Source organism: Molothrus ater, chromosome 2 (assembly GCF_012460135.2).
Source record: "Molothrus ater isolate BHLD 08-10-18 breed brown headed cowbird chromosome 2, BPBGC_Mater_1.1, whole genome shotgun sequence".
NCBI classification, from domain to species: domain Eukaryota; kingdom Metazoa; phylum Chordata; class Aves; order Passeriformes; family Icteridae; genus Molothrus; species Molothrus ater.
In genome coordinates, this window is record NC_050479.2 from 70,546,373 (window position 1) to 70,567,148 (window position 20,776).

General features: G+C 41.0%; 1 protein-coding gene across 3 annotated transcripts in view; it reads left to right on the forward strand.

Moving 5' to 3' along the window:
- The window catches only part of ATP8A2 (ATPase phospholipid transporting 8A2), a 319,087-nt gene that overhangs the window by 75,044 nt on the left and 223,267 nt on the right, over positions 1–20,776 (forward strand). For all 3 annotated transcript variants that reach the window (XM_036404098.2, XM_054518567.1, XM_054518566.1), the window contains exons 17-23: positions 5,530–5,635; positions 6,969–7,051; positions 8,666–8,715; positions 10,805–10,874; positions 12,558–12,642; positions 13,825–13,964; positions 17,193–17,331. In XM_036404098.2, the coding sequence (XP_036259991.1) occupies positions 5,530–5,635; positions 6,969–7,051; positions 8,666–8,715; positions 10,805–10,874; positions 12,558–12,642; positions 13,825–13,964; positions 17,193–17,331 (673 nt within the window). The remainder of the gene's footprint in view (positions 1–5,529; positions 5,636–6,968; positions 7,052–8,665; positions 8,716–10,804; positions 10,875–12,557; positions 12,643–13,824; positions 13,965–17,192; positions 17,332–20,776) is intronic.

The following is a 20,776-nucleotide window of genomic DNA, read 5'->3' on the forward strand; positions in this document are numbered from 1 at the left end:
TTCTAGCATCCTGCATCACCTCTAAATTTCATAGCTTTTCTGGGGCACTGGTGTGTAAGGGCTGACTGATAGCCAAGTCCACTTTTGAGCAGCAGTTAAAGAATTATTGCCCTGTAGGAATTGTTCCAGGGAAAAATAACTTGCCTTGAAAACCTGTGGAGGTTTCTCTTGGCTGCTCTGCTATTTAAATGTGGGAGAAAGTACCAAGCTTTGTCTGCCTGTGCTTTTTCTTTGTATCGGCTTCTGTTGGATGAATTGTGCAGCTGTACCAAGTGTATGATGCTGTCTTGGTTCTTTTTCTAGAGAAAATGGCATCAACTCTTACTCTAATAAGGAAAGATCTGTTTTTTCCTAATACTGGAAGGAATTTTTGGTGAATATCCTAGATGGTCTTTATCTTGGTGCTTGCTAGTTGCATATGTCCTGTGAGTGAGCTCAGCGCAGAGATGCAAGCCTGTTTGATGTGGGGTGATGTTTTACACTGATGATAAGAAAGCAGGGAAGGAGGTCAAGAAGGAACTGACAGACTTGGTTCTCATCCTTGACTCCTGTATCTCCCAGGATTCTCTCTGAACCTCATCTGTGAATTTCAATTTGCATATGAACTTTCTTCTGTGTCCCCCAAATTATCTCTTGGCCGCGAAGCAGCAAACATGGTGTAGCTGCAGATGCATGAATTAGCTCAGTGAGTACATGTGATGAGTACTTTAGCAGCTGGCCAGGCAGAGCAGACAACTGTTGTGCTCACGTTGAGCCTTTACCACACTGAAAGTGTTTGTTTAGACCTCACCAACACGTCTGCTTATTCTTGTGTAGTGTGGGAACTGAGGCTATTATCCCATCAAGCTTTGTTGAAATGACAGCTATCATCAGCTGATTCTTAATTCCATAGGAAACCAGACCCAGAAAAACATATCACAGCTAACTGGGACGGAAAACTGAGATTTGAAATACAGTAGGGGGAAAAAACATATTCAGGTGATGAAAGCCTATGGGAGGCTTTAATTCAGCTTGCTGGAAAGTGTCCAAACACATCATTTTATAGCTCACAATTAAATTGTTAGAACTTGGTGAGATATATTTTTCTCTTATCTGCTTTTGTTCTTATTGTGCGTGGGACTTCAGTACTTTTGTTCAAGTACAAGGCAGTGTCTTTAATTATAGGTCATATCTCATTGGTTTTGGGCAAGATACACTTGAATTTCATTCTCTTGATTATTCAAAAGCTGGTTAATGTCTTCTCTCAGTCTGTGCCTGAAGTATCTTGGTCTCCTCCAGTCCTGCCAGCTTCACTGTTCTGGGGGTGCTCAGCATGGCTGGATCCTCACACTGTTGTCCAGATACTTTAGTGAACTAAATGGTAGGAAGTGAATATATTTTTAAGATGTTGAGAATTACCACGTAATTCTCCGTGGTAATTAAGTACATAAACATTTTCACAGTTTTCCTTGGCAGAATGTGCCACTTAAATGCAAAGTAGTAAGTTCAGGTTGTTAGACTGTGCTTTGGGTATCCCACTGGCCATTTCTAGACCATTTGCTCAAAAAGCTGTCAGTCCTGCTCACCTGGAAATACTGTGAATGAGGGCACTAATCTGATACTGCTACACCTAAAGGAAAGATGAAAGGTATCTTTAACTTCACATGCAGATGCCTTGTAATTTTATGAGACTCTTTAACAGTTGAGAAGAATAGTGTCTTCAGAGTGAAGAGTCCAGATAAGGACATGTGTAACATGTGCAGATAGGAAGCTCTGCACAGGGCAGTTTGCTCCCCAAAAGACTGAGGCTTGTCTCAGTGTTTTGTTTCTCTAAATATAGGAACCATGAAGGGATGAAAACTTGCTTTCTGCCCACTGGTTTGCTTGATAATGGATAGTGCTGTGCCTAGTAGATAGCTGAGCTTTGCTTTCCCTGAGGATAGTGCTTTGTAGATGATAATCCTGAATATGCTTCCAGAAGTAGGAGACCATTGCAATGTGTATGTGGTTCTCAGCTGGTAGGGACAGCAAATGAAATAATTCACCCAGTGGAGTGTATTTCTTGTATAGATGTTTGTAGACTAGTTTCTTCATGGATTTTTAGGGGGGAAAAAAGGGAAGAAGCAATGGCTTTCACCCAAAGTTGTTGGCACACTAGAAGAAAAATGAGGGAAGAAGGCACTTAAAATGAGAACTACCTGTGGACTGATGAATAAGAGACTAAAACATGCAAACTTTGTTCTAACTACAGATAAATAGAGAACTAAAAAGTGAGGCAGGAAGAAATAACACTGACCTTAACAGTGTTAAGTCATGGTTTGACACTGGCACAATGCCACTGCCCCCATGAGAATACCCTCTCCCTGGTTTCTGCTGTGAGATGTGACCAGGAATAAGCAAAGCAGGCTCCCACTTAGGAAAAAAAAAATTAACTGAACTACAAGGAGAAGGAAAAAAAAAAGAAACAGAAACACACAAGGAAAATGCAAACTTCACAAATACATCTCCATCTCCTCCCCACCAAATTCCCAATACAATACATCCCCCAAATCATTGACTCTCGGTCCGGCACCACCCTTCAGAATACTCAATCCTCAATTCATCGAGAGGAGGAGTCCTTCTTGTGCCAGTGGTGACCTCTTCCTATGTACTCCCATTCATAGGGATGTTAAGAGTAGTGTCTCTTCATGTCCAGCGCTCTCACCACTGAACATGGACCAGAGCTGCTTCTAGGGTCGACTTTTAAGGATGCTTCGTCCCACTCCAAAAAGGCACAGTCTCAACTTTGGGACATCTGTCCCCCCCCCGTATTTTTCACCCCCTGGGGCTGAGGGGTACCCACACTGAGCCCTCTTGGTCCTGAGGCATTGCCTCCCCCTAGAATGCAGTCTCTGTATCACAAGGAAACATGGCTCTGTCCACGGCTACACAAAAAGAGTCCAGCAAAAGCCACTCCATCATCTCTTCCACCCGAGTTCTTCTCTATTTCTCTCGTGGCCCTATTTCCTCTTATCTCATCTATATCTCTCTTCTCATTCAGCTCCAGGAGGATTAGCATTTGTAAGATTTCCATCATCCAAGAAAAGGGTTAAAAAATCTGAGGCTCTGTCTGTCCAGAACTCCCACAGCTGCCCAGGCGGGCACCTTCTTGCCACCCCCCCCTTCCCCTTCTCGGCCGGCCACTATTAAATTTCAAGGTGACACAGGCACAGGCTCTCTCTCTGTCTCTCCTGGGGCGGGGGGGTGGCTGCCCGATGCCTCTCAGTGCTCCTCCACCCTTCCATCCTGCAGGGGCCTTCCCCTCCCTTCTGTCCAGGCCCTGGCCTACCTCACCCGGCCCCATGGCTGCCCCTGCCCCGCCCAGCCCGCAGCCGGGCAGGGGAGCTCTGAACCTTTCCCTGACCGGAACCCAAGAGAGCCTCCCAGGGGAGAGCCCTGCTTTAACCCCGTGTGCTCAGAGGCGGACACAATGTCCCAATGGCCACATTAGGGGCCAGTATTAAAATCTGAGCACCAATTGGCCTGACCACAGCATCCCAGAATACATATTTCCTGTCAAACCACCACACATGAGCAGGCAAGAAACATCTCTCAGAGATCATCAGTAAGAATACTGTCAAAGACTTGATAGAGGAAAATAAGTAATAAAGAAGAATTGCTTAAGCTGTGGGACTTCTGTCCTGTGCTGGGATTCAGCTCAGCATCTTGGAAGGGATACATTGCCACAGAAGCCATTAACAGATTTTCTGTTCACAGGTCCAAAGCAGGTATTTAAATGCTCTACCCTGATTCATGTCTGTGCAACAAATATTGTCAGTGCTGGAACAATACAGAAAGGAAACAAATGACTGCTGTGTAGAGGAGCTGGTGTGATAAGCTGGGCCTCTGGTGATCTGTTGAAACAGATTTGGAAGATTGCCCTGTAATACATTGTGAGCTGTGAAAATACCAAGACAGCAGCAAATTATGTTGTTGGCTTGAAAACATAAATACATACTTAGGAAGGATTAAAATCCATGTCACTACCAGAGACAGGTTGTTTCCAGCTGATAGAACACATACTATAAAAGCTTGTTAAGGGGCTAGGTGATAAAAGTGAAAGACAGACATCAAAGGTCTGCAGCAACAGATACTGAAATATGAATCTGGCAGGCTGTGCCTTTTGACACAGAGATAAAACTTTCATTACTTTGACTGCAAATGATGGAACAGCAATAACCTCTTGACTGTAATTTGCTGTGGACTTTTTCAGATAGTAGTGTGTAAATATGTTTGTTTTCCTGAGCACAGCCTCTGCGCCCCAGCATGTCGAAAGCAACAACTCTTGTTATTTTAGTAGCATGTGACCATACAATTTGCAAGTTTCAGTATGCAAAGGTAAAGGTCCTGTGTGAAACAGTTACTTTGAAAATGTTTATGGCAAAGTACATGAAGTGCTTTGAATATAGGGCTAAGAATATAGGGCTTGGATTTTCAGTCTTTTTATTACGTTACTTTCTGATATGCTTACTTTGTTTACACACATTGCCACAGTGTTTGCCAGCTGCCATGGTTTTGTGGCTTTTATAGTAGTTTACTTTCTACTAATTAAACATTCATATTGCCAATGCATATGCTGTGCTAATGAAAGCTTTGGAACCTAGATGATATTTTTGTATGCAAAAATTCTTTGAGGGTTTGCAAAGTCAAGTAGGGCATTCTGCAAAGGTAGAACTACTAAGTTCATATCTGAGTCACTGAGCAAATGGCTGCTCTGCTCTTCCTGACTGCTGCAAGACTATAAATCCTGTGCCAGAGGCAGGGATAGAAAGGAGGGAAGAATGAGATGAGGGACTTAATTTCACATCAGTAAAGGTTGCAGTTGCCACAGTTGGCTGATCAGGGGCCTGTGATTTAAGTGCTAACTTTGCTGAGTTGCAGACCTGGTGTCTGTTTAAGCACTTTGAAACAGTGGTTTATGTTGCATGTTCTCTTGATGCTGAATGTGTAGGGACCATAGATTAATTTTATGCTTGACTGGATGCTGTATTCCTTTGGAAGGACATGTGACTTTGCCTTCTACTGGCTGTTCAGCTGCTCTTAGCTCTGGATGTTCATCACTAAAGGTGCAGTTGCTGCAAGTTTAATTCTGGTGTGGTTGCTGTCAATCTGTTGGAAGCTGCCATTAGTAGTATTTCCTGTTGCTGGATTGTCATCATCTTGTGGCAGGTGTCTTTGCCCATATGAAGCTTGGGGTGCTAAAGAAGTAATGCCTTTATGGGTGGGGGTGATGGAATGCTCAGCCTTCTGAGACCCTGGAGTGCTCTCAGAGCCTTCTCAGCTCTGCAGCTTGAACGGGGTCTTTATCAATAGCTCTGTAGTGCATCAGTGCTGACTCTGAACTGTGCTGTCTTGGTGTTCTGAGGTCAAAACAACTGCTATAAATAGAGAACAGAATATGTTTTGGGGTTTTTTTTTGTCTGTGGTATCTAAGAGATCATGTCAGTTTAGTGAGCAGGTTCCTCAGTCTGTGTGCAGTGCTAAACCTCACTCTCCTGGTGTCCTGTCTAGCCCACAGCTGTGCACATACAGGAGTTCCTCACACTGCTGGCCGTGTGTCATACTGTTGTTCCTGAGAGACAAGGAAATACAATAATCTACCAGGCCTCCTCTCCAGGTTGGTTGTTGCTTTCTTTTTTGGGAGGGAGGGGGCAATGAGTTGAAGGAGTGGAGGTAGGTGGAAGGAAGGTCCATGAACCTCTAGGTCATTTCAAAGGTCATTGATTTTGAAAGCAAAATGTTCCCCCATGATGCTAGCAGTAGATCTGGCATCTTCTGTAATCAGTACACACTGGTTTTGAATGCTTCCTACAGAACCACTTAGTCCGTGATGTTTCTTTAGAGATAGGTTGGGCTTAGGATCCCTTCTGTGCTTATGAGACCGTGTACTCTTTCTGCAGGGGTGAAAGTAAAAGATGTGGGTGTGTAGGAAGAAATTATTTGTTTCTGCATGAGCAGTTACTTTATTGGCCTGACTACAAACTGTCTTTCTTGATCTAGTATCTGCTTAGATTAAGATAGGAAGCTATCAAGTGCTGATACATGACACAATACAACCAAAACTTTCAGAGTCTTGGCATTATTCAGGCCTGTCCTTCACCCACATTTTTATCCATTTCAGTTAGCACAGACAGAGCTAGGTGGGGCTCGATTGGGGAATGTTGCTCTCCCTTGAATTTATCTCTGTCAGTGAAGATATTTCTAGAATTGCTGTAGTGGTGTACTGAGTGATGAAGCTGCCTCATTTCTTATTTATGTCTTAATAGGGTGTCTGAAAAGTAGGATAAAGAGCTCATATAAGGAAGTTCTGGTCAACATGATGAGCTGTGAGGAGAGTAAGGGAGCTGTAGAGACATGAGGGTTGCTTGAATTAGGCAGTAAATCCACCTATATAATGGTTGTGCTTAATGATGCTTGCTCCTTAAGGAGGCTCTGTAATTATCTACAGGCGTCACAGGTGTTGGCTCTGATTGCAGCTCTGTTATTTGAGCTCTTAATAACACTGTCCCGTTGAGTCTCTGGAAAACAGTGCTGTATTTCTATAGTACCTGAACTTAGTGCCTTCCCAGCAGAAAATGGATCAAACACATACTGTAGGAATTTAAAATAACAGAGCTTTGATCTTGCTTTCAGAACAGGTATTTCACCTTTTTCATGTGGAAAAGTATGACACCTCCACAAGAATAGAGCTCAATGCTTCAATAGTTACAGGATATCTTACACAGATTAAGTACTAGGTTTGTGTAGTTGATATTGCATGGCCTTTGTAAGACTAAAGTGTTGAGGTTTTTTTTGTGGAGGGCTGTGCAGAACTACTCTTAACATCCCTATGAATGGGAGTACATGGGAAAAGGGATTCTGTTTTGGCAATCTTCCATATTGAAGTATGGGTTTTGGAGGTCTCTAATATACCAGGTTAAGTTCAAGCTTTTTGTGTTTTATTTTGGCAGATGAAGGCGCATTAGTAAAAGGAGCAAAAAAACTTGGTTATGTCTTCACAGGACGGACTCCCCACTCTGTTATCATTGATGCGGTAAGTGGTGGGTGTGCACGGCACTGGCTGCCAAGCTCTTGCAGAGCATACAGGTGTCCTCTCTGGTCCCTGTGAGAGCCCTTTTCCAGGGCCTTTAGGATCCTACATGCAAAGGGCTTATGCACGCTGAGAAAAGTTGCTTTAATCTATTTTAAGATGCAGAGTCCTTTGCCCCTCTATGTGGCATGGGTGATAGGAAGTTGCAACCTTACATGGGAAATGACAGCAGCTGTGCCTGAAAAATCTTTCCTTTGTCTAGGAAGCACAGATGGGAACACTCACATTAGAGGGAAATTAATGTGTCTGGGAGGTTTTCTGACTGTTATGTTTAATGCTGTTCTTCTAACTGTTTCATTTTTTTCTTGAGTAAAATCTGCAATAGAAGATGTAGCTGTGTACACAGGGGTGCATAGTTACTGGATTGCAGTTGGCACAGGCAGCCTCAGACTCATGGGGCCACATTCATACTCAAGTTTCAGTCTAAGCTGAAGTGGCTCCAGATTTACACAGATGCAGCTAGTAGGGTGCTTATTAAGAATAATGAATCTTTTTTGTCCTTCCCTTCAGGTATGTTCCCTTTCAAATTTCTTGGTACACTGCCAAGCTAAGCACTTGAAACATATCTTCTAGGACTTTGTGAAAAACTTCTTACAAATTCTCAAACTGCTTCTTAGTTGAAGGGGAAGAGCTTAGGATGAATAGTGTCATCTAGAGCCACCTAAATGCTTCTCTCCTCTGCAGGAGCAGCCAGTTATATACTCATAGTTGTATACTCATAATGCCAAGCTGGGGGCATTGTTAATCTATAGCCAGCAATAAAAGCTGTCATTCCCAGAGATTCCCATCTCTCCTGATTGCCTACATTATTGGCAGCATTAGAAAGTGGTTTGGAGTTGCTTTTTAATCTTGGGGATGTTGCTGAATTGATATTTGCCTTGGACAAGTCTACACTGCAATTAGATTTTACTGCTGCACTTTATTTAACTGCATGCTACAAATGCCACCAGAGTTCTGTGACTGTAACTCCTACTGCTCCCTCTGTGCATTTTACAACAGCAATGACCCATGTTTTAAAATCTTTTTCCTGCTTCAGGTTGTTCCTGCTCAGCCCCAGCAGAGAGTGGCTGGTGATAACAGGAATTTATCCTCAGCTAATCTTTTTTTTGGCCGTGAAAAATCTAATGCATATTTTTGTGAATTAAAATAAAAGAAATACTAATGGAGGTCAGTCAAAAGTTATTGTGATACTAAACCAGGAGGGCATGCTTATTTTAACTTGGAAAAATGCCTACAGCCTGTAATACGTTTCTTAATGGATGGCTGTTGAGATAAATATGCAGCTTAACTTTCAGAGCATGCCTAATCAGCAAGGCCATTAGCTTCTTGTAATGGTATAGCAGTAGTGAATGAAGGATGCCACAATACAGGATGTTCAATTAAGTAATTAAATAGGGCTCTGCATCCTTTAACCAGCGGAGGGAGCCATTGTCACATTTATTTACACTGGGACGTGTGACAAAGGCATCTGAGCTCAGCTCGGGTGATTGCACGTGTAAGAATATAATGTAAATTGTACTTAGAATAGTACACTCTTTCTTTTGTTTTCTTTTGTAGCTGGGGAAAGAGAAAACCTTTGAAATTCTTAATGTGCTGGAGTTTTCCAGGTAAGTTTTCCTCTAATATGTCAAATTCAGGTTAATAAGAAAACTCTTCTTGTAAAAAATGTTGTTTAGAATAAAATGTTACAGCTGATACAGTAGAAAAGCAGGACTTCCTTAAGTTTTTGTCCTCCCCTTCATCTTATTTCTGATGTACTATGAATGAGTTATGAACTGGTGGCTGTTAAACTTTTTCCTGCCACTGCAGCTCTGTTCATTTATTGAGAAGTTGCTGGCCTGGAAGCATCTTGCTATGACTCATAGAAATCCTGATTTGTCCCTTGTCTACTTCAAGAACATACTTTGAGATTGCACTTTTATAGTGCTTCTGCAAATTACTTTTTGAGTATATGGAAACTGCACCTGCAAGTGCCTCTTCTTAAGAACCATGCCAGCTGTGAAAGTATAAACATTGCAAGCACTCCTAATTTGTCAGGCTCATTAGGATGGGCATTGCTTGGGTAGCAAGAAGCTTTGTTGAATCCCCTAAGTGATTGGAAATAACAAGGTGCTTTCTCTTTGTCAGTTGATAAAGTTATGTCAGTTTGGATGGTGCTAGTCAATATACTTTTTTTTCTGTTGCTGTTGTTTTTTTCTCTTGCTGGGGATTAAAACCTTGAACTCTTGTTCTCTGCTGTCTTTGAGTTGGCTGGTTGTGCTCAAGGACTGTGTAAAACTAAAGGTAGGGATGATTTGGTAGGGGGCTTTTCTTGTGTCCTGACTTGCTTTGAAGATTATTCCTAAGTACTTCCCTCTTTCCAGTCAGAATGTGGCTATTTAAGCTACTTGTGGGAAGTATCTGAAAAGGCACTGGAAGACTCTTGGAGGGTTTGGGACAAGTTGACCAGCACCTTGGTGTCTGTAGGCAGGAGTAGTTGCAGCTTGCATGCAGCAGAAAAAAAGCTGTCTTAGTTCTCCTCGGTGTAGCACCTTCCCTCCTAACCACTGAGGGAGTGCTCTGTGATTAGTTTTTGAAAAGCACACAGAAGCTTCCCAGTGTCATTAGGATGCTGCAGAAATTCTGAGCACAGGTAACTGCTGCCCTTCAAACCCCTCTTCAGAAAGCCTCAGAAAGGATTTGTTTTGTTTGATGATATGTGCCAAGAGCTTACTTTAGTACACATGGTTCTTAAGCTCTGAAAAGTGACTACATTTCTCAAAGCAACCTCAAGAGGAGAAGGAAGATTGCTCTACACTCTATTCATACACATTTGCAAAAATATAATGAGTAAGTAGGATGCTTCCAGGTTGGTCCTTTTGCTGAAGAAAAGATTTGCATGAAATCACACGTTCTTAGGGCTCCCTTAATGAGAGTGGATTCGTTTGCATTTGCCCCTTGGAAGTTGTGGTTTTATTCTGGTGGCTCTTTTGAAGGAGAGATTAATAAGTAAAACATCAACATTTCTTAAAAAAATTATCCTTGTCTGCCTTCCTTTGTCAAATGTTGGTGTACACTATGCTACTGTCTGCATTTTTTTAAGATATATGACAAATTTGACTGTCCTGTCCTTGTGCAGGGGGCCTGACTTCCTTCTACTTAGTTCCAACTGTGTGAGTCTGATTAGACCAATATAAAGAATTGATAGAGGCCAAGAACTGATCTATACCATGATTGTTTTCTATTACGTTTTTACTTTCTTTTAAGTTAGTAAGTTAACTGCTCTTGTAAGTGGATGGTTGTTTCAATGTCTGTTATGCCTGTACTAAAGATGTAATCAGCCTTAACGATTCCATTTCTAGAGTCCCCAAAGCAATTTTGCTTGAGGAATAAGGAAAAACTGCCACAGAATAATGAGAATAAATGTGGATCCCCTTCTTTCAATATGATTTTATACTATCTTGCTCTTTTTCAAATTCTTGCTTGCATATGGGTCTAAATCTGGAGTGCTTGCTAATGGGAGGCACAGGGCTGAAGCTGGAAGTAGGCAATTTAATATATCTCCTTGTGGCCAAGGGTTGTGGGATCTTAAGTTACTGCTGCTATATCCCATTTAATCTCAGATGCACGAAGCACATCTGAGAAAATCCTCTGGCTAGAACAGGAATTAGTCTTTACCACTTTAACTAATGAAAGCAAATATTTTTATTTCAATAGCAACAGGAAGAGAATGTCAGTGATTGTTCGAACTCCGGCAGGACAGCTACGTCTCTACTGCAAAGGGGCTGTAAGTAATTATGCTGCCTAATGGAGAACACTGCCAGTTATTGTTTCAACAGCTGTGGCTGATGCTGACATTTCATGTCTCATACATAATACCTGTTGGCTTTCTGTTTAGGGCCAAGTGATTTAAGAGAGCTGTCATTCCTCCTCTGACTCCTTTTGTAGGCTGGAAGACTGCTAGGCTTTATACTGCCCAGTTGAAATCCTGAAACTCATGGGAGCAGTCCCCTTACTGCAAAGCCAGGGCTTCACCCAGCTGTGTAGCAGAAGTTCAGGAGCTGGAGTAAATGCTGTTGTCTGAATTTATAACACTAAAATTTGTTCTCAAGTGGTTGGCTCTTGATCTGACTTTCTTGCATCTCTGCACCTGCTGTTATTTGTCATCATGACTTGCACCATGTTGTGCTTCTGTCTTCACTGACAAGAGCAATAACTTAGCACAGTACAAAGGCTCCAAAACTAGCATTGTCCACAGCAAGAGAGTGGTTCTAATTTCAGTGGAAAACTATGGAGCTGGCTTTTTGCAACAGGGAAAAAACTCTTTCTGACCTCTGTGGGGATCCTGTTTGCTTGAATTTGTCATGACATATAGGTTAGTGTTCACTGCTCTGTTGCTTCCATTTAGCTCCCCTGATTTGATAAAGATGTGCTGGCTTCACTCTGGTGTGGTGGAAGTGAATGAAGCCTGCTGCCATTGTGCGGTAGTTCACAGTCCTATGCCTGATGGGACCACACAGACTTGAAACTTGCTTGTTCATGCCATGCCTGAGTTCACACTGTTCTTTGGAGCATGGCACTGAAAGGGATGGAGAACAGGAAAGTTTGTGGTACAAATTGTTGCTATTTTCCATATGAGCAGACCTAGATGTACTAATGTGCTGCATCTGCCACTCATGTAACTGTAAGTTAACTGATTATTCTGCATTAACTCTTCCACATTCTGGTAGTCATCCTCTGCCTCTTGCTTCCATAACAATTAGGTTTGTATGCCTGTCTCTAATCTGCTCTAGATGTAGGTCTGCTTACTTAGCTTAAGAGCAGATGTCTGAGTAGGGTTTCTGTATTACATGTGTTTGTAAACTTGTTCTGGTAGTTACAAATAAAATCCAGAGACTCTAGATACGTAGGTGATGCTATATTTTGATTTCAGCTGTTAATGGGGCCTTTTCAATTGTCCTTTAATTTACTGATAAAGAAAGCTGCTGCAGGAGGAAGGTTGTTTCTGAGAGGATGTTGTGGTAGAACATGATTAGTGTTTCTGCCTTTTTTTTCAAACATGAAAAGGAATCTTTTCTGGAAAGGATTGCAGCAAAGTCTACTGCACCAGGACTGTTTTATATACACTGAATAAGATCAGATATTTGTGTTGTCTGAAAGTCAATATATTGGCTTGGTAATTTATAGAGAAGCGTTCTGTACTGCCCAGTAATGGGGACCTCATTATGGAAAGAGGGGAGGAGGGCAGAGTGTGCTTCTCTCCCCACTATTTGTAGTGGATGCAGTACCTCTGCCATTGGGCACAATCCAGATGACTCAAATCAGTCTCTAAACCCCAAATATATTGTAAATAGAGTTTTGTTTTTCATATTAGCAAGTCCATTCAGGTTGCTTCTCTTGAGCTTGTAAATACACAAATGGCAACTTCATATGTAGACTTACTCTGTTGTCATGAATTTGGTTTTACTAGGATAATGTAATTTTTGAGAGGCTTTCAAAAGATTCCCAGTATATGGAACAAACACTGTGCCATCTTGAATACTTCGCAACGGAAGGTAAGAGTAACAGCATGTCATGAGAATTCAGTTCATTAAATGATTTGCAGCATCTTCTGCATTGTCTAAGCTCTGTGGTGTCAACTAAGATGATTGTGGAGATAAAGATGGGGTGTGTTATCAGCAAATTAACAACTGTAGGTTGACTTCAGCTGTAAAGAGGTTTTTGTCCAACTTCTGTGTGATTTCAGTAGGGAAGTGGAATTTGGAAGGAAAAGACAGTGTTCTGTGTGTCCATGATGAAGGGAAAGGGCATGAGCTGTATTGCCCAGAATAACTCAATGACATTAGAGTTGGAGGTGTTTTTACCAGGGTAGAAGTTGGATACCAGCATCTTTTTATGAAGCAGAGTGATAACCTCAATGTGCTGGGAAGCCTGGTAGACTGAGACATCAAAGATGATCTGAAATGTTCTGTAAGGCCTTTGACTGATGTAACACCTCTGTTCACTGGGAAGCTGGCTTTGTTCCCTCTTCTGTGAGAGCCTAAGATACCTGAGTTATAGTAAAACCATGAACCAGTGCTTGTCTTCCAAAATCTGAAAATACCAGTCAGCTTTTTAAAACACTATGTTTTTGCAGACTCTCAAAAATTCCCAGTACTGGAACTTTTGTATTTTATGGCACACACTCCTTTTTGATTGATTTGTGACAGAAAAAGGAATCGTTACTTCTCTATATTAATTTTTGCCAGCAGTCTAATAAATTGATTTTCATATTTCATGGACCCTCTTCCCTCTATTGTGCATGTGTAACTCCCATTATTTGTGTGAGTTACATTGGTACACTGAAGGAGAACACAGTCTTGCTAAAAGGAAGCACAAGCTGTGGAGGATGTTTGACTAAGTAATATCACCAATCACAGCATGTCGCCTGTTCTTTAATACGATGTTTTTAAAAGTACATGAAAGGCAAGGTTGCTTTCATACTTAGCAAGAAGTTTTTGTTCAATGCTCTCTTGATCTGCACCAACATTAGTAGCCAGAATGAACCAGATTTGTGGTTTACATTTGTGGAAATCCAAGTGCTTAAAAAAATGTAGAGGGAGATTTTTGAACAATGTGTGTTAGAAGCTTTTGTTGTTCCAGCATGAGGGTTAGAATTTAGCATTCATTACATGTGAATGATTTGATGATATTCAATGTAATTTTACTGTGGGTAATGGCTGTCTTCTGTTTGGCAGGTCTGAGGACATTGTGCATTGCTTATGCTGATTTGTCAGAGAAGTCTTACAGAGAGTGGTTGAATGTCTACAATGAATCCAGTACGGTTCTGAAAGACAGAACTCAGAAGCTGGAGGAGTGCTATGAGATCATTGAAAAGGTAAAATTTACTTTCTTGATGATCAGATGCAGATTACCTTACATGTGTATTTTCCAGTGGAATTTGGGCTTTACACAATGAAATAAACTGTTAATTTCATAGATGAGAAACTGGAAAGGTAAGTAGTTGGTAACATGTTCAGTCCACAGTTTTAATCTGTAAATGTGAGATAAATTTACAGATAAAAAAAATTTCTACTTAAAACCCCTTTTTTCACACTTTTTAAATCTTCCTGTTTTGTGTAAGGTTGTTGTAACTTGATGAAGATAATATATGTAGACTGTTGTGTCGCACCAAGTTCCCATGTACTAGGGTATGAAGGGATGTGTTCCTTTTCATACAGCAGTCAAATTCAAGGTTTTTGAAGGCTGTTGCAGGCACAATGTAGGGCTCACCAAAACCTTATAGGTGTGTGAGCTAAAAAAAGGATGAAAACCTGCATTCCATGCAAATTGCAGAACTCTTAATTTTAGAAGGGGAAAGTAGGTATTGGAGAACCCATTTGAAACGCTAATCCTACGAAGTGAACGAAATGTTAAAATGCCAACGCTAGGGGCCAGTGTTTCTCTGAGCCTTGTTGGTCTTGCTGCTTTCAGAAGTGCTGGTAGTTGCATTCCTCACCTGCACAGGTTCATGGTCTTCCCTCTTGCCCCAGGTATTTAATTTTATATAGTGGTTTCTTTAAAACATATTTTGAACTCCAATATCTTTTAAAATTAATATTAATATACTGCTTAGGTTCTGGAGCACTGTTGTTTATTTAAGTTAGTTTGGGTAAATTGTAGAATTATAGAATGGCCTGGTTTGGAAGGAACCATTAAAATCATTGACTTCCAATCCCCCTGCTGTGGCCGGGACACCTTTCACTAGGCCAGGTTTCTAGAGCTCCATGCAACCTTGCCTTGAATACTTCCAGGGATGGGGCATCCACAAAGAGGTTGGGACTAGGATAGCAGCTAACTTTCAGGGGGTAAGAGAAAAGCTCCAGGAACTCTTTCAGTAAGAGCTAAAGATTAGGTCTTTGTTTTCCAAGTAATGCCTGAAGTGGTCCTTTGTGTTTATCGTGTATCAGTAACAGTGTGGTTATCTCATCCTTGGTTCTGTGGGTTTGGGTAGCTCCTTCAGCTTTCTGCTTCTTTCACTGTGCTCTCACACTCATCTGTTTTCACCGAGGTGAAAAATGAACGTGGCTTTTGCTGTACTTCAAAATGTGTTTTCAAACTTTAGGTCATTTTTGGTCATGTACTTTCTGCTTTTTTTACAATTTAGGATCTTGTTTAAGAAAAAAGGAGGAATCCAGGAGTGGCTTGTAGAATTGGAGTTAGGAGCTATCCACTGTATGCCGTGCTGTTAATGTTTGCTGGTCATGCCAAGAAGCAGGCCTTACAGATAAACTGGCATTTGACTGTAACACAAAATATCATGTATTTCTGCAGACTGTTTTTTTTTTTCATCTAAGAGCTCAAATGAGACCAAGAGAACTACTTTTTCAGTCTGAATGCTGAGATTGCGTAGAGGTGCACCTGTGGAGACAAAGTTGAACTGACTTCCTTCTGCAGCCATATGCTGGCTCAGAGGGCTTCAGCAGGTGCAGTGGTAGCTCCCCTGCTCAGGTAGCTCAGCCATGCTGATCCCTGTGCTGTCATGTGTAACTTCTTAACAAGTGATTTTGGGGAAGAAAGACCATCTGCAATTGTGCACTTGGATTATGTTTGTAACCTTCAAATGTTGCTAGCATTGAGAGAGCTGATGAGTCATTGAGAGGCTTAGTGACTTGCATGAGTCACTTCTGCCACCTTTGCCAACTGACTCTCTCATAGCAAAAAGGAAACTCTGTCAAGGCCTGTAACTAATGTCAGCTTACACACTCTATGGAATTCCACTTAGATTCATTCAAGTGGGAGCTGCTTTGAATGCCCTCTCCATGGAATCATGGAAAGGTTTGGGTTGGAAGAGGCCATTCAAGATCACATCCTTGTACCCCTGCCTCCCAACCAAGGATGGGGATGCCTTTCACTAGATCATGATACTCAAATCTCAATCCAGCCTGGCCTGGAACACTTCCAGGGATGGGTCCACCACTTCTGTGGGCAAACCTGTTCCGATGTCTCACCACTCCCATCATAAGCAAGTCACTCCTTTATGCCTGGACTAAATACACCCTCTGTCAGTTTAAAACCATCACCCCTTGTCCTGCCACTGCTGGCCTTGGTAAACAGTCTTTATTAATTTTTCTTATAAGTCCACTTTTTATATAGAAAGGTCTTTATGGGAAGATGACACTGAAGCCCCATCATTCCCAGGCTGAACAACAGCAACTTGTACTCCTGTTCCTTTGTCTTCATTTCTGTTGAATGATTTTAGTCCCTACAAAGAATAGAAAATGCTACCTCTTTCTGTGCAATCTCTAAAATTATATGGTATGCCTAAAGTTATTATCAGTTTGTTTTAAGTTGAGCATCTTTGCATATGTAAAGAATCATTAAAATGCTTTTAGAGGTAAAATCTGAGTAGGCTGTACCTTTTGACAAGGTTTATTTCTTAGGTATTTTTTGCCTGTCCTTTTTTTTTTTTTACTGTAATGTAGCCAAATCTCCTCAAGCAATTGTTTGAGAATTGCCTGAGAATACAGATAACTCTGTAGTATTAAATGCACTGTATGAGATATGTATTTCTGGCAGACATCTGTATGTTGATTAGAGATACTTGGATTGATTAATGTTCATACCACTTGTATTACACAAATGTAATGATTAGATCCATAAATAGTTGCAATAATTTTTGTTTTGAGTGATTGTATCCAGTCTGTATGTACATTTTATAGGCGGAAATTAGTTTAAATGATGTAATGCCAAATTTTTGTTTTGTGAGCTTAAATATATAAACTGACTACTCATCATGTTGCTATGGTGATTAGTGAATGGTCTAGTATACATGGTCATCTATAGGCTAACTTTGGTTTTTATAACTTCAATCAATTATTCTTGAAATGTTGCCATCTTTCTGATTAAAAACACTCTGTTCCATTCTGTACCTCTTGAAATGTGAATTGTATGCAGAGGAAGTAGAATAGCCACACTACAAACTTACTGTGGTGTATATTGCTTGTCAAAGTGCAATATTAGCAGTGAGATGCAACATGCTGTCTTAATTCATTTTTTGAGTATATGCCAAACAGAGATTTATCTTAAAAGAATTTGAGGGTTTGTTTTCCTTTTTTTTCTCCAGGATTTGCTGCTTCTTGGAGCTACGGCCATTGAAGACCGCCTGCAAGCAGGGGTTCCAGAAACAATAGCCACACTAATAAAAGCAGAAATTAAGATATGGATTCTGACAGGTGACAAACAGGAAACGGCTCTCAATATAGGTATCCATCATTCTGGTTACTCTGAATTTGTCTGGTATGTAGCAGGTCATATGCAAGATGTGCTGAGTGTTTTTAAGTAGAATTGGGCTTGCTGTTATAGAATGGTTCCTTGGCATCAGGGCACAGTGTTGGAGAAGAGATTTTGTAGTGAAGTCTTTGCTATTTGTGTCAGGCTTATATATATTTTTTTAATATTGTTTTGAGGCAGAATGGACCCATCTGCCCTTGGTTAAATGCAGTTCTAATTGAATGAGTGTATGTAACTCTGCTTTCTGGTGGTAACAGGAGAACTCTACCAGACTAATGTTTCAGAAACGGTTTTAGAGATGGTTTTTTTTCTTTTCTTTTCTTACTGACTGCCTTCGAATCAAGTTTGGGATACAATGGGAAATATGATAATGCAAAGCATGTATAGTTTACAGCATCTTCCAAACCATGTCTGTGAGTGTAGGTGGATTATTCAAGCTTAAATAACTGACCCTGCTGTCCCCTTAGAGCACATCTATTAGTATATAGTAAGGACTTGGTCAAGGGACATATCCTGATATAGGCATACCCCTTGTCATGCCACCCCTCCCAAATGTCCCATCTTTGGCAATAGAATGCCATGATGCTCTCGTGTTCTTTTTCTCCCTATCACTTGTAGATCTGCCCAGAGAGGGGAAGAGATGGAGTTGCGGTCCTGTGATCTGACATCTCACCTAAGAAAGTTCAATGAAAGAGAATTTTAGTTCTCCCAGGAATAGCCTGAAATACACCCAGACCTTCTGTGTGCAGTTCTAAACATAAAATTGGTTGCCTTATTCATGTAATTAGGGAGTCTTAAAGTCAATATGAACTCAAAAACACTGAATAAATAGCTCCTTTAGCAGAAGGCAACATATGCTGTTAGGGTATCATAACTGCATTTACATGTGCAGATTAGTCTGTTTAGATGTACAGATGTAGGTTAAAGGGAACTTTAACAAGATAGGTTGCTTTCTCAAACTCATTCAGCATTCTCTATCAATGATGCTCTGTAAATGAACTTAAATTATTTTCAGGGAAGTTTTGGGCATTTCCACTTTTTTTTGGTCTGGTTTGTCTTGTGTTTTTTTAAACTTCTATTTTGGTTGACTCAGTGAAATTTCATTATGCAATCTACTTGACTGACTAGAATTTTTGTGTGCTTCAAATTAAATTTCATGTATCTTCATATGTTGAAGGTGGTACCAAGAGGTGGAATAATTTGCTGAACTGATACAGCTGTAGTAGAAATACAGTGGATGGCCTAGGTAGACAACTTGTTTAAAGGGTAGTTATCTGGTTTGAATCACAATCTGCAGATTTTCCTTACTTTACCAGTAGTAGATAACTTCAGAAGGGAAACACCATCTTTTGACTAGTTAAAAAAATGTAGCTACACATTTTGATGTAAGTACCTGAATTAAGTTGATCTATTAACCAACAGCAGCTACTTGAACACCAGTAAATAAGCTTATTCTGAAGACTGTGAAAGAGACTAACTTCCAGCTTTCTCTAAAACTGTTGGTTTGTTTCTTTTATTATAGCAACTTGAGAAGAATAATCTCGCTTAAAACTTCTAAATTATCCCTTAGTTTAAGGTACAGTTTGGTAGTAAAACTCTAACTTAATTAGCTTCATGTTTAAGTTGGCTTGAAAGTATAAACATGTGGCACTCTTCCCGTTTTTGTGTGTAATCCAATAAAACTGTAATAAACCTTCAACTTAAAACCCAATCCATGTGTGCACTAGATGTTTCAGGTATGATTATGCTATCTGGGGAGTAAAAAGTGTTTTTACTTTCTCATTGTGTTTGGAGGTTATGCTTATTGACTCTTGCTTACTATATGGAGGTGCATGTGTATTGAGGGATATTTCAGCTCTTGGCAGCTCTGTCAAGGAGCTGGAGTACTTTGTTCTTCCATTTTCCTCTTGATTCTTTAGTTTTCAGAATTTGCATAAGTCTTTGTTTCTGGATTGCATTTTTGAACTTCTCTGGAGAGTAATGGTTGACCTTCTGTGGGGTGGCTGTATGCCTTTCACTCAGACAGGTGCTAGTCAGTAGTTCTGCAAGTGAGGAGAGTGTTCATGATAAGCTTTAATACTGATCAGTCATTTGAATTCTAGCTCTTGAAAATGGGACTTCCAGGTACAGAAGCATCTTTAAGCATGACCTGCAAACAACTTTAGAAGGCTTAACTGTGTTCTTGCAGCTTCATCCTTTTCATCAGTCTACAGACTCTGGATCATCTTTGCCTTTCAGTGAGACAAAACCACCCATAATAGATTTCTATTTGCCATCATCCTTGTGCTCAACGGAACACCAGAGCTGCTGTATTTCCAGCCAGTAACTTCCCTAGGAAGAGATTTGTTTTCTGGGAATGGGAGTATATTGTTAACTCAAGTGTGTCCCTCCAAAGCATGAATCAGTCCCTATAGTTGAGCTGAATGCTCTTACCTAGGACATTGATAACTGCCTGCAAGCACTGCCTTACAGTTGTTTGGATTTGAGGTTGAAAATGACCTTTTGAAGATACAGTCCTCCTGCTCCCTTCGTGACAGGGACGTTGTTTATAAATCAGGTTGCTTAAAGCTCCATCCAGCCTGGCCTTGAACAATTCCAGGGACGGAGCATCCGTAACTTCTCTGGGCAGCCCGTTCCAGTCTTGTTACCCCCCATCATAATAAATGTCTTCCTTATGTCCAGTCTAAACCTACTTTCTTCCAGTTTGAAATGACTGCTCTTGACCTGCCACTACAGGCCTTGGTAAAAAGTCTTTCTCATTCTTTATTGTAATTCCCCCTTGTATATTGAAAGATCTCTCCAGAACCTTCTTTTCTCCCAGTTAAACAGTCCCAACACTCGGGCTGTTTTCAGATGAGAGATGTTCAGCCCTCTGATGGCTTTTGTGGCCCTCTTTTGTACTCACTCTAACAGGTTCACATCTATCTTGTGCTGGGGGCCCCAGGGCTGGATACGATATTCCAGGTGGAGTCATTCAACCTTTTATCACTTAGGTGCTTCTCAGTAGGGCTGCTTTCAGTCTGTCCTGATGGATATTTTTGATTGTTGCAGTACAGGTGGAGGACCTTGCACTTGGCCCTGCGGAACTTGATTAGATTCTCACAGGCCTGCTCCTCAAGCAGATAGAAGTCCCTCTGGCTGGCATCACTTCTCTCCAATGTTATTTAGGTGCACTATTCAGCTTCATGTTCTCTCAAGGCTTGCTGAGGGTGTACTTGATCCCCATCTGTCCCTGGTGTAGATAGCAAAGGACCAGTCTCAGGACTGGTCTGAGGGCCACTGCTCATTACTGGTTTTCATGTGAGTGTGGAACATTGACTGTAACTCTCTGGATGCAGGCATCCAGCTGGTTCCCTGCCCATCTAACAGTACATCCATGAGACCCCTGTCATTCCAGCTCAGATAAGAACACTTCTT